Genomic DNA, 13,641 nt, shown 5'->3' on the forward strand with positions numbered 1-13,641 from the left:
CTAACAACCTCAACAAGGGAGATGAGATTGATGTCATACACTTTGACTTTTAAAAAGCCTTTGATCTGGTATCCCATGATCACCTCTTAGCAAAACTGGCTAACTGGCCTCGGCCTCACCACGATCCACTAGCTAAGGAATTGGCTCTGTGGTTGGACCCAGAGGGTGGTGGTTGACGGAAATCAATTGTCATAGTGCCCTGTGACCAGTGGGGTCCCCCAAGGCTCTGCCCCTGGACCCATATTGTTCAATATCTTCATTAATGATGTGGACTTTGGAGTCAGAAGCGGACTGGCCAAGTTCATCGATGACACGAAACTTTGGGGCAAAGCATCCACACCTGAAGACAGGAGGGTGATCCAGGCTGACCTGGACAGACTCAGCAAATGGGCGGACGAGAACCTCATGGTGTTTAACACCGAAAAATGCAAGGGTCTCCACCTTGGGAGGAAAAACCTGCAGCATCCTTATAGGCTCAGCAGTGCTACGCTGCCTAGCACTATGGACAAATGGGACTTGGGGGTCATGATTGACCACAAGATGAACATGAGCCATCTATGTGATCACCTCTACCATGAGCCCTGATTTGTAGATATCACCTCTACCCGCCCGCTCTCACTTGTTTGTCCATTACTTTTGCAACTTTTCATATGTCAAATTGTCCAATCCTCTGGTTCTGTGCCAAGCATGGTGCACCAATCCCTTGGCACTGTGCCAGGCACATTCCTTATATGGAAACTGTTGTGCCTTGCTCACCTAGTGCCTAATCACAGCACTCACATCTCCCAGTGCCACAGAAGGTTCTCTGTTCAATTCTGTTGCTTAGTTCCTGGAAGGCCTAGACTTGGACTATGGCTAAAAAGCCTTAGCATAAATCTCAGTTTGCCTGCTACATGAGAATTTGATGTTTTCCACATTTCTCATGAGGCTGAAGTAGGTTCCTTATTTCCAGTTCCTGATTCCCATACTTACTGGGGGGGAGAGGAGGGAAGCTGTCAATTGGCAGCCTGGCACAGCCAAGCTGCGCTTTGAGTGGGACAGGGATGTCCCCTTGTGGTACCCAAGCATGGTGTGAGGTGGTCCAAGAAGGATTTCCAGCTGTAATCCCAGCGCAAATGCCAGCTCCTTATTTGAGTCCATATACTTAGTACAGTGGGCATGGGAGGCTGTCCATTGGCAGGGCCAAACTGCTTTGGGCTGGGCAGGACTGCACTCAGGGGTCTTTGGGTGCATTGGCAGGAAGTTTGGGGTGGCCCAAAAAGTATTTTGCTCCATAATCTCATCCTAATCTGATCTTCATTTAGGGCTCTGTATTTGATGCAGGATATTAATTCACATATTAATAGGTAAATAAGTATAGCCAATACAATTCTCTCTCTTTAAAATGTGTAATTCATTAATAAAAAGCTTTTATTGGGTCTAGGTTAGCTTTGAAAAAGGAACCGGGAACCAGGAATAAAGAAGCAACTTCAGCCTCATCGTTTCTCTGCATTATTGATGCTTTGGCCAGAGCGCCGCGTCGCGCCGCTGCTGCAGGAAGGCGCCGTGACTTAGCGGGAGGCGGCCGGAAGCTGCCATGAGCGTGGCGTCTGCGGCGCGGCGGGGCGGGGCGTGCCGGCCTGGAACCCGCATGGCGGCGGGGCCGGGAATGGTGCTGGTGCGGCGGGGGCTGTACCTGGGCGGTGCGGAGGCGGGCTCGGCGCCGGGGGCCCTGGAGGCGGTGGGGGTGCTGGCTCTGCTCTCGGTGGATGTGGAGGAGCCGGCGCCGCCGCCCCCGGGCGTCTGGACGCTACACGTGGCTGCCCGCGACGAGCCCGGCGCTGATCTGCTGAGCCACCTGGACACCTGCGCCGCTTTCCTCGCAGCTGCCCGGGCCGCCGGCCGTGCCGCCCTCGTGCGCTGGTGAGAGCGGGGCGGGGGCGGGGTGCTGCGGTGCGCTGCTCCGGCCTAGAGCCGAGCCGAGCCCGGGTCGTTTGCTTTGCAGCCACGCGGGACGGAGCCGCAGCGCGGCGGTGGTGGCTGCCTACCTGATGAAAAGCGAGGGGCTGCGCTTCACCGAGGCCTACGCTGCCGTCCGCGCCGTCAGGCCTGAGGCCCAGTGAGTGCCGGTCCCCTCGCCCCCCCCCCCGATCCGCCCCCGCGGGCACTAACCCGCGTCGCCCCTGTCCCCGCAGGATGAACGCAGGCTTCGTGCGGCAGCTGGAGCTGTACGAGGCCATGGGGTGCCGGGTGGATGCAAGCAGCGCTCTGTACAAGTGCTACCGCCTGCAGCGGCTGGCCCAGCAGCACCCCGGTAAGGGGGGCCTGTTTCTGGGCAGCTGTCAGGTTGGGCGGAGGCCAGGCTCTTGCCTGCTGGGCTCTGACACTGGAGCTACCTGGCAGCAAATTGGGGCCTTCAGGGCCTGTCCCCCGCTCCCACCAGCATGGAGCTGATCAGAGTCAGTGCTGGTAGTCTGGGACACCCTATCGTGCTGGTGTGGTCCTCCAAGTACTGGTGAGTGGTTGCTGGAGATCAGGGTTTCCTACCTGCACACAGGACAGAGCTGGGAGCAGTCCCCTGTCTGTCCCCTCTAACAGCTTTCCCTGTAGACATAGAGGACATAAAGCCAAATTCTGCAGCTGGACATGAAGGGTGATTCCAGGAATTCATAGCAGCGTTGCTGACCATGGAGAACTCTGGCACCTGGTGACAGGTTGCATGCAAAAGCCTCAGTAGCTGCAACACTAAATGTTTGCTTGGGCATACAAAGCTTCCTCTGCAGCAGGTGTCTTCTGTAGGCTGGAACAATGCCAACACTTGTTGGTGACCTAAGGCTTCTTGCTCTAGCATGGTAGAACTTGTTGTTTTACATGTCTGCATGGGGCTGCTTAGTTTTGAACTTCCTCTAAAATGGAAACAAGGTGAGGAAGGGAAGTTCTCACATGCAGAGGGGAAAGGCACAGCACTTTACCTAGACACAGGAAGTGCTGGGTCTGTCCACCCAGTTCCCAAACTAGTGTTGTCTGTCTTTTTGCAGAGCTGCAGGGCTTGCCCCGAGAAGTCTTTGCAGTTGATCCAACCAACACTTGTCCAGCTTCAAACAATGAGGCTCTCTATAGGTGCAGAAAGTGCAGGTACATATCCTTTGTCCTCTGTGGGTTGTTTTTTTTTTTTTCAAAATAAACTCATAAGGAAAAGGCCTTGGGTTGGCTATTCTCAGAACAGAAAAAAACCTTGGAAACATGTCTGTTTGAAAGAGAAGGTGTGTGACTTTCTTCTTCATGATTTTCTTTTTTGCTAACTGTGTCTGTATAAGAAACCAAGTGGGACTGTGGGAGACAATTGGCTGGCTCCAGACCAGTGGTGTGCTCACAGTTTTGAGCCTCTGGGTCAGATGAATAAGCCGGTGCATGAGCCAGGTTGGCCCCATACTGCATCCCTGTGGAACTCTTGGGGAGCCCTGTGTATTAGATGGCATCAAGGGCTTGGTCTGGTCAACAGGCCAGAGGCTGAACATGTCAGATGTTGCTGACCTTGTTACATGGTTGCGTCCATTGGACAAAGCCCATCCCTTGCCGACAAGGGCTTCTTGTGCCCCTGTGCCTTGGTTTACCGTGATGTTCCCGCTAATCCTTTGTTGTTGTTTTGGATGACAGGCGGTCTCTATTTCATAGTTCAAGCATTTTGACCCATGCTGAAGGAAGTGGACCAGCAGCTTTTGCTCACAAGAGGATTAAAGATCCTGCTCAGCGACGTAATGATGGTCAGGATAAATGTAGTTCTTTCTTCATTGAGCCGGTACAGTGGATGGAGCCAGCATTGTTGGGAGTGATGGAAGGGCAGGTGAGGGAGCACTTGCTTGCTGGGCATTCTTGTTCTTATCTGCATCCCTGACTAGATGTAAGTGTCCTGGTGTTATAGCTGTTATGCAAGGCCTTTTTCACAGTCCATGCAGCTTGAGCCACCTCTGAAGATGATTAATTTAGGGATTTATTCTCACTTCCTACTGTTCTGGAGCTGCAAGATGAGAAGATGGTCACATTTAGCCTCCAAGTGGTGGGAAGGTGGCAATGAAGGGGATTTTGCTTCAGGGATCTGCTATGGCAATAGAAAGTTAAATTGTAGACCACTGTTTGATAGCTCAGTTTAAGGTGAAAATACAAGCCTGGAGCAGAGGATGTGTTTGTAGGGCAGCCTCTAGAATTGTACTTCCCTCATTAGAAGTTCTTGTCTTTTGCTGCACAGGGGCATTTACTTTTTTCACTGGTGTTAGGATTGAGGTGGGCAGATTTTGATGCTAGTGAGGCTAGTAAATCTTCATTGCATTCTTTATCTTGCATTCTTCATCTTCATTTCATTCTTTTGCAGAACTGGTCTAACCCAAGTGTGTTTCCTGTGGCTCTGGCTCCCTTTCAGTCAGATGAATCCTACTGTTTCTCTTTTCCTTTCATTGATACAGCATGACTTGCCCATGCTATTTTCTAGACCTCCTTCCTCCTGTTTAGTTCTTCTGCTTACTGGTCCCTTTGCAATCATGGTAGGGTGTGTGTGCCACCTCTTTTGGTACAGCTTTTGCCATATGCAGCAGCCTTCTTGTACCTCCTCATGTCCTCTCTTTTTGTGTTCCAGCTCTACCTTTGGTTGTGGTTATTACAGAAGTTCTCAGTCTGGCTCACTGTAGAAGTCTGTCTAGAGCAGAGATGGGCAAAGTCTGGCAACAGTCTCCATGGCAACCCCCACCTTGAGCTTTCACAGCTCAGGTGTGGCTGGGGTCTCCATGGAGACCAGTCTCAGCCATACGGGCAGGGGCTACTGAGAAATGGAGTCTGTCTGCTGCCGTATCAGCCATTTTGCCCACCCCTGCTTTAGAGTTTGCAGGATGTAGAGCCAGATTTCTAGAAAGCTCTGCTGCTGCTTGGGGAGCTGAAAATTCAGCACTATATTTAGTTGCTCAGTACCCTGGAGCTAGATTTAGGATCAATGGGAGATGATGGGTATTGAACTCAGGTTCTGAGTTGTTTCAAATAGGTGATGTATAGGAGGTGAGCTCTCTGAGGCGGGGGGGTTTCTGTTTTTCTTTTTTTCTGTCAAGTGCCTTTATAAATATGGCCCATAAGAATTTGCCTGCTGTGAAATGGTTTCCAGAAGTGGTCTGCCACTGGAGAAATTTGAGGAATAATTCCTTTATTGCAGTGAAGTAGCTTGTAGTCTTTTGAATGTGGAAGGTGACTCTGTAGTCTGGGGACGACTGGGTATGGATTTGAAACTTCAGAAAGTCCCAGGCTGCTGTTGAGTTGCAACTTCCTGAAGTTTAAGTGAAGCTGTGCCTTTGACCAAGCAAATGCGTGTGTGTTTTTGTTTTTGTTTTTTTGCAGCTTCTGTGCCCCAAATGCACACTGAAGTTGGGCTCCTTCAGTTGGCACGGAGGGCAATGTTCTTGTGGCCGCTGGGTGACTCCTGCCTTCCAGATTCACAAAAGTCGAGTAGATGGAATACAAGCACTGCCTATTGGTGGATTCCAGACTGTCAAAACATGAATTCTTGGCTCTGAGGCTTGCTGCTGTCAGCAACTCAGTGTGCTTTGAGAACAGAGGACTATTACAGTGGGAATGCCCTCAGCATCAAGTTGTGATTGCTGCTCTTTGGCAAAAGTTGATTTCACCCTCCTGGGATGCAACAGAATGACTTTAACCTTGGCTTATTGCCATTCTAGATCCTCCTTTTTTCTGTTGTTGTTAAATCCGTGAGAAGATGCTGGAGCATTTTTTTTTAAATGGACAGTCTCTTGTCAAACGTCAATTTTTGATTTATTCTTCAGTGTTCAAGTATATATGTTCTCATTGTCTCTGTTAGAAAAATTAAACTGTTGTTTACACCGGAGCTATACAAATCCTTGCTTCCAATTGAGTGCTTAGTTTCAAACTGAACAGCAGAGCAGTATGTGACGCTTATGTTTCAGCAGAGCCAGTCTCCTAATGATAGTGAACACATAAATCAGTGGGAAAAGGGCTTTGTTAAGATGGGCTGGGTGAACCTCCCTGGGTGCGTGTAATTTGTAGACTTATGCTGTATGAATTATTGACGGAAAAACATTTTAATAAGGTTAATTTAGAAAAAGATTTATTTGAGACTGCAAGCTCAAGGATTAACATGCTGTTAAAATTCATTGTTTTGAGATTGAGGTCTTGCAGAATACCTGCTGGAACATTAACCATGATTGACCTGCAGATACAGCGTAAACAATACAGCATCTGAAACTGCAGCGGTTTTGAGGCTCCTTAGTTGAGGAAGGGGATTGCCTGGCTTTTGTCCTGGGATCAATCAGATTATAACAGTCATTGCTTCTCTAATGCTGCTCCCAAATACCCTTTCTGCCAAGAGCTTGTTTATTGAAGAATCTTTAGGACCCATATGGTTAAAGGCTACATGAGAGTAAGTGAACTATCTGAAAGGGAATTTGTTCTTTATTACAGTTTCATGAGTAAAACGGGGAATTTGTAGGTAAGGAGGCAGAAGTTCTTGTCTCTTATTTTGTGAGAGCTGTGTCCTATCAATTCCTCTTGTTTCCATTTCCAGTGCTGCACGTTTGTCTAGGGATTGCTTTAGATACTGCTGAACCTGGGATAGCATTTTTCAGACCTGGAAGGTAGGCTCCAGTTGCTGTAGGAAAAACGATGATCAGGAAGAGACAATAAAAGGCTTGCAGTGCTTCATGTTCATCTTATGCACGTTCTCATTTGTAGTTCTAGAAAAAGGGCAGGAAGGGACCATAGGAGGTAATCTAAACCCTCCTTGTGGTATGATTATCCCTGTCTAAACCATTGTAGGCACATAGTTGTAACAATATGCTCTTAAAAACTTCTAAAGATAGAGATTCCACCATTTCTCTGGGTAGCATGTTCCAGTGCCTAACTGTGCTCATAGCCAGCCCAAACTTCTGTTGCTGCAATTTAAGCGTATTGCTCCTTGTAGCTGCAGAAAATAATTTATCACCAGGCTTGAGGAATTTGAAGACTTATTAAATCTTGATGCTTGAAAGCCAAGCCCATACTGCAGACATGTCACCTGATGGACTCTGGAAACGTATCAAGTCAGTAGTCTTGGAGACCACTAAGGAGATTGCTGGGTTCAGTACTAAGAGAAACCGAGACTGGTTTGATGAAAGTGACAAAGACATCCAAGCCCTGCTTACAAAAAAAAGGACTGCTCACCAAGCCCTTCTAGCACAGCCAGCTAGCCAAGAGAGAGAGACAGCTTACTGCCAGGCATGTAATGCCTTTCAGTGGAAACTGTGAGACATCCAAAATGAATGGTAGACTAATCTTGTGGAAATAATGCAACTATATGCTGATTTGGAGACACCAGAAGTTTCTACGAAGCCCTGAGATCTGCATATGGCACTACCTTCCTGATCCAAAGCCCACAGAGGAGCTCTGACAGCCAGACCCTACACATTGACAAAGACTTTGTCATGGACTGATGGTCTGAGCACTTTTAAACTCTCTTTAGTGCTGAATACACAGTACATGAGTCTGCCATCAACTGAGTAAAGCAACTGTCTGTTAAGGAGGAACTAAATGAATGTCCTACACTGGAAGAAATCTTCATCACTGATAAAAAGTAACAAAGCCCCTGGAATTGATGGAATTCCATCTGAAGCCCTGAAATATGATGGTCCCACCCTACACTTCAAGCTCCATGAACTCTTTACAGTTTGCTGGGAGCAGGGGAAAATTCCACAAGTCTGAGTGATGCTATAATTGTCATCATGTACAAGAATAAAGGTGACAAGTCAGACTGTTCCAGCTACTGAGGGATCACCCTTCTGTCCATCGCCGGGAAGATTCTAGCTAGAATCCTCCTCAACAGGCTGGTGCCTGCCATAGCAGAAGAAGTTGTCCTGGAGACCCAATATGGCTTCAGAGCAAACAGAGGCGTGATAGAAAAGGTATTTGTGCTCAGACAAATACAGGAAAAGTGCTGGGAGTAGAACAAGGGGCTGTACATCACTTCCATTGACCTTTCTAAGGTGTTTGACACCATAAGCCAAAATGGCCTCTGGAAGATTTTCAGCATGCTTGGATGCCCGCCCTAAGTTCCTCACCATGATCAGGCAACTCCACGACAGTGTGGACAAGTCAAATACAACAGCAACACTCTTGGGTTCCTTCGTGATCTCCAGTGTAGTTAAGCAAGGCCGTGTACTCACCCCTACTGTTCACCATTTTCTTTGCCATGATGCTGCAGCGAGCACTAGGCAATCTTGGGAAAGATGAGGTGGGTGTTTTACATCCACTTCCGGGCAGACAGAAGCCTCTTCAACCTTAGATGGCTGCAGGCTTACACAAAGACCTGGCAACAGCTCATCCATTAACTTCCGTTTGCAGATGATTGTGCCCTGGTGGCCCACACCCAACACTGTCTGCAGCATGTGATCATTTACTTTGCTACTGTAGCACAACTCTTTGGACTTACCATCAGCCTGAAGAGGACTGAAGTTCTTCATCAGCCAGCTCCACATCAAGCTTATGTGCCACCAGAGATGACTGTCAAAGGAACTGAGCTAAATGCTGTCAAGCAGTTTACCTACCTGAGGAGTGTCATCTCATATGATGCCACGATTGACAAGGAGGTAGACAACAGTGTTTCAAAAGTTAGCAGTGCCTTTGGCAGGCTCTACAAGCGGGTCTGGAATAGTTGCAGCCTCTGGGCACAGACCAAAGTCAAAGAGTACAGAGCTGTTATCTTTACCATACTGTATGATGCTGAGTCATGGGTCTTATACTGCTGCCATATACACTTCCTTGAGCACTTCCATCACTGCTGACTCTGCACCATTCTCAAGATCCACTGGCTGGATTGTCACCAGCATAGAGGTGCTACTAAGAGCCAATACCAATATTGAGGCAATTGTCCTGCAGACAGCTGCAGTGGGCAGGCCACATGGCCTGGATGGATGACAGCCGCCTACCAAAGGCTGTGCTATGCAGGGGACTGATGATGGGGAAACGTGACAGAGAGACCCCGTGCAAGCACTTCAAGGACACTGAAGAGGTCCTTTTCTGCCTGTGGTATTGATCACAAACTGTGGGAAACAGGCTGCAGATCGTGATGCCTAGCAGCTCCAAATCAAATAGGCAACGGCCTTCTTTGAATGTCAGCACAGAGCCAACGTCAAGGAGAAGAGGAGTAGGAGGAAAGATACACCCTCAATCTAGCAGCAATCAGCCATACACATTTAACCATGGTAGCAGGATATGCCTCTCTGCAATTGGACTGATTAGTCACCAGCAGGCTTGCAACCAGCATGGCCCATGGTCCCAGCATGGGACCTTCCTAATATCATAGTCTGCAAAGAACCACCAAGATGAAGTTTCCTGCTCTACTGTTCTCAAGACTAAATAATCTCAATTCTTTCAACCTCTCCTTGTAAACCATGTTCCAAGGATTCTTATTTTTGTTTTCTTCTGGTGGACTCTTTCTAATTTGTCCATGTCTGTCTTGAAGCACAGTCCCTGAAACTGGATGCAGTACTCCAGGTGAGGACTTGCCAGTGCTGAACAGAAAGATAGAATCACTTCCCTTGACTTGAAGGTGATGTTTCTATTAATACAACCCAGTTTGTTGTTGGCTTTTTTTTTTTATGCAACAAGATCATGCTGTTGGTTCATATTCAGCCTATGATCTACTCACTGCAACCCTCATGTCCTTTTCTTCAGTACCGTGGTCTCACCAGTTATTCCCCAGTCTATATTTGGGCATGCAATTGTTTATCCTAAGTGCGGGACTTCACACTTGCTCTTAGTGAATTTCATTTGGAAAATTTTGGACAATTTCTCTTGTTTCTCAAGGTCATCCTGAATCCTAATTTCACCCTCCACAGTCTGCAACTCCACCAAGGTTGGTGTCATCTACCAACTTAAGTGTATAGTCAGTGCCTTCCTCCAAGTCATTCATAAAAGTATTTAGTAGTCATGGACTGAGGACAGAGTCCTGGGGGACTCTGCTCGGTATCTCTTCTCAGTTGATTTGGAGGGTTCCAATTTGATTCAGAGAGATTAAAGGGTCTCCTGATTCGATTTGGATTCGGAGATGTGACCACCGAATCAGGCTGAACCTCAGCTGAGTCAAATCAGCGACCAGAGCGTCACACAGCTCTGTTAAACGCATACATCTGCACAGCCGCAGCATGCACGCACCTATCCCAGCAGCTTGGAGAACAGTGTCCAGCTGGTAAGTCTGTTGTGGGGGGAGGGAAGGGGTGTGGGGTGACAGATCAAGGCCCCCTATGGTGAGGGAGAGAGTGGTGCTGGGGCAGGCGCTTCTCAGCTGGAGTGTTCACACCACTGGCTGGCAGATAATGCTTAGGGATCATTAAAGCATAGTTGATCCTTAAATGGAACATGAAATATGAATACAGACAACTCAAGTGTCCTAAAATCAAAGTCTAACTTTATTAGTACAAGTACTATCTTAGCAGTTTCTATATTCAGAGAGAGAAAAACAGTACAATGATATCACCCAATCCCAGATGTTACTTTGTTTCACAGAAAAGATGGCCACTCGGTTCCTGAAGCAAAGGGTGTGTCATTGGCTGGGATGATCCAGACAGGTGTTGAAAGGCACGGGCATGGGGAGGGGGCAGCTCCCACTGTATGCCCAGGGGAGGCATGGGAACATGTGTCCCTTGGATCTGCGTGCGGGGCAAGGGCAGCCTGTTGTGGGCTGGGGGTCAGCACCAGACTCTCCCCATTGGGAGGGCTAGGCCAGGGCTGCACTTGGGTCAGGTGGTGGCAGCACTGGGAGTGGGGGCTGACAAATTTTGGGGTGGCTGTAGTCCCTTGTAGGCCTCCACCCCAATGCTGGCACCTGCCCTTGCCCCATGCACGGATCCAGGGGACATGTGCCCCCCATGCCTCCCCCAAGCATTCAGCAGGAGCTGCCCCTGCGCCCGCTTGCAGCATTGTCCTGTGCCCTTCCCCTACACCAGCCCCATTTCCTCCTTTGCTGCAGGGGCCTCAATCTGCCTGCCCCCCCTCCTTCCCTGCAACAGACTTCCCAGAGCCAGATACTGCTCTCCAAGGTGCTGGGTTTGCATATCAGCAATCTGATTGGTATCAGCCAATATGGCTTGTTAATAATCAGCCATTGGTATTGGTCCAAAAAATCTTTATTGGTGCACCCCTATTAACAGTACTTTACTTTCATATCCTTAGCTTAGTAAATGAGAATGTCATGGGGAAAATGCTAAAAGCCTTGCTAAAGCCAAGGTATAATCCCATCCACAGCTCTCCCTCAGTCCACAAAGCATGTCACCTAGTTATAGAAACAAATCATACCTGACCAACCTGATTTCCTCTTGATGAATCCATGTTGTCTGTTCCTGATCACCTTGTTCTTCTCTTCCTGGTGCTTAGCAATAGATTCCTTGATCACCTGCACCATGGTTTTTCCAGGTATTGAGAGTCAAGATTGACTGATCTGCACTTCTTTCTGTTTCCCCATCTTAAAGATAGGATGATATTTGCCCTTTTCCAGTCATCCAGGACCTCAAATGTCTCATTGAGAACTAAGATTATGGAGCTAGCTAATGGCTCTGAAATTACCTCAGGCAATTCTTTCAGTACTCTGCATTGTATCTAGTCTTGCTGACTTAGAAGCTAGATGCTTTTAGGTGGTTTCCAACCATCAATTCTTCCACTACTCTAGGGTGCTAGTCTCCCAACATCTTGCTACCAGATGCATTTGTCATCTGGTAGCTTTCCTTATTGGTGAAGACAAATAAAAAGACATTAGGATATTTCAGCCTTCTCTGCATCATCCATTATTAAAACTCTCTGCATTTAGTAAAGGATCTATACTTTTCCTGGCCTTTGTTTTAGTTCTGATGTGGAAGGCAAAAATGAACAAAAAAAATGTTCCTTGCTAGCTGTATTTCAGTGTGCACTTTGGCCTTTCAGATTTTCTCTCTCATGCAACTCTTAAAGTAGGGCTGTGCAAAGCTTCAGCAGCCAGTTCGATTCGGAGGAGATTTGGCTTGGAGGGAGTGGGGCTGGTACAAGCTACCCAGGGCGGGGGGACGCGGGATGCAGGCGCTGCTGCTGCTTGTCCAGCTGGGCCAGGGGGTGGCAGGATGCTGATGACTCTGAAACTCGTGCTAAGCTCAGGCCTACTCATAAAAGTTAAAATACAGAATACTGATGCTAACTGCATAATACAAGATGTGAGTTCATGGCTAGGCTATCTAAGAAGAAATGTATTTCTTCCATCTTATCTTGCTACATACAGGATGATTTCAGGCAGGCTCCTAGTTGTCTGTTGTGTAACCATGTGAAATGTGTATCCTTGATTAATTAGTATGGTAAATGTTTCTTTTACAACTAACTCATGTTTATATGCAGGAAAATACATTCTCCATATGTGATAGATGTCTCCTCCTGATTTAGTCCAAAGACACACACGTTTTCCTGGCTGCTAATCAGTTTCTTGATGTGTTCCAAACTGGATACCTTCTTCAGTAACAAGAGGTTAACTCATTCAAATTAGAAATTTCTGATCATCAGTAATGAGCAGGTTAATTAACAGGATTTTTCTGTCAGTTACTGCTTGGGACTCTCTCTCTTGATTTACATAACTAAAAGAATGCTTTGAGTATGCTAAGCTAAGGGTATAAAAAGGCAGTAAAACAGCAAACAGCACATGCACACTTCGAGAGTGAGAAATCTCTCCGACACCGGTTGCTGATGCACCCAACTTACTGAAGAAGTTGAAGAGAAACAGACCGCCGCTTCGGCACCTGTCTGGTGAGAAATCATCACCTTATAGCTAATTACTGGACTTTAATTTGGTTTGGGCTCACTTGACTTGATTTTGAATACTTGTAGTAAATAAAGCCTTTCTGTCACTCATTGAATGAGGTGTCGTGTCAATCCCTGGGCTAGTCTGGAATCCTAGGTTTTTATTTGCTAACAATGTGGGTGTGGCAGCTCCTACTCCTAGCACCTTCTATGCCCTGCTGCCACTTGCCCAGCCAGGGTGGGGCAGGGGTGCCATGCAGGCATGGCTTGCTCTGGGTGGAAGGGGGCAGGTGGCAGCAGGGCATAGCCCTCACTCCCAGCTCTGCTGCGCTTGCATCCTGTGCCCCCCTGACCTGGCTGGGCAAGTGGCAGGCTATGTCCTGCTGCTGCTTGCCCTCTTCCCCCTGGAGTGAGCTGCATGTGCTCTGCTTTCTGCACCCCTCCCCTGCTCCCAGTGCTGCTGCACCTGCATCCCCCATGCCCCTCCCCGAGTCCCACAATCGGTTGGGCAGTTTGTCCCAGCTCTTGTCCCAATTCCTCCCTCCCCTACGTGCCTTTGCTCCCCCCTCCACCCACTACAAGAGACTTGCTAGCTGGAGGCAGCTGTGTCCAGTGTGGTGAGGACTGCTGCCTGTTTAGTCAATGGCCAAATCTCTAAAGTGGTGCCAAATCTTTGGATCAGATTAGTCTGAATTGAATGGGGATGATTCAAATCTCCAAATCAAAGTACTGTCCCTTTGCATCAGTGGAATCCAAAGCAAATACTTGCTGCTTTGTACAGGCCTATTTTAAACCTATTCATAGTAATATAGGAATATTTCCACTTCTTGCAAGTCTTTTGAATTTCAACTCAAAGTAGTTCGC

The 13,641-nt window shown here is 47.9% G+C and overlaps 1 protein-coding gene across 1 annotated transcript; it reads left to right on the forward strand.

Moving 5' to 3' along the window:
* The first annotated feature begins 1,485 nt into the window (after nt 1–1,485).
* On the forward strand, nt 1,486–12,893 carry DUSP12 (dual specificity phosphatase 12). The gene is made up of 6 exons (XM_090053843.1): nt 1,486–1,902; nt 1,985–2,098; nt 2,175–2,293; nt 3,018–3,114; nt 3,637–3,823; nt 5,356–12,893. The coding sequence occupies exons 1-6, from the start codon at nt 1,577–1,579 to the stop codon at nt 5,515–5,517; spliced, it is 1,005 nt and encodes a 334-aa protein (XP_089909969.1). The 5' UTR covers nt 1,486–1,576; the 3' UTR covers nt 5,518–12,893.
* The last annotated feature ends 748 nt before the right edge of the window (nt 12,894–13,641 follow it).

This window comes from Crocodylus siamensis, chromosome 1 (assembly GCF_052110815.1).
Source record: "Crocodylus siamensis isolate JL-2025a chromosome 1, ASM5211081v1, whole genome shotgun sequence".
NCBI classification, from domain to species: domain Eukaryota; kingdom Metazoa; phylum Chordata; order Crocodylia; family Crocodylidae; genus Crocodylus; species Crocodylus siamensis.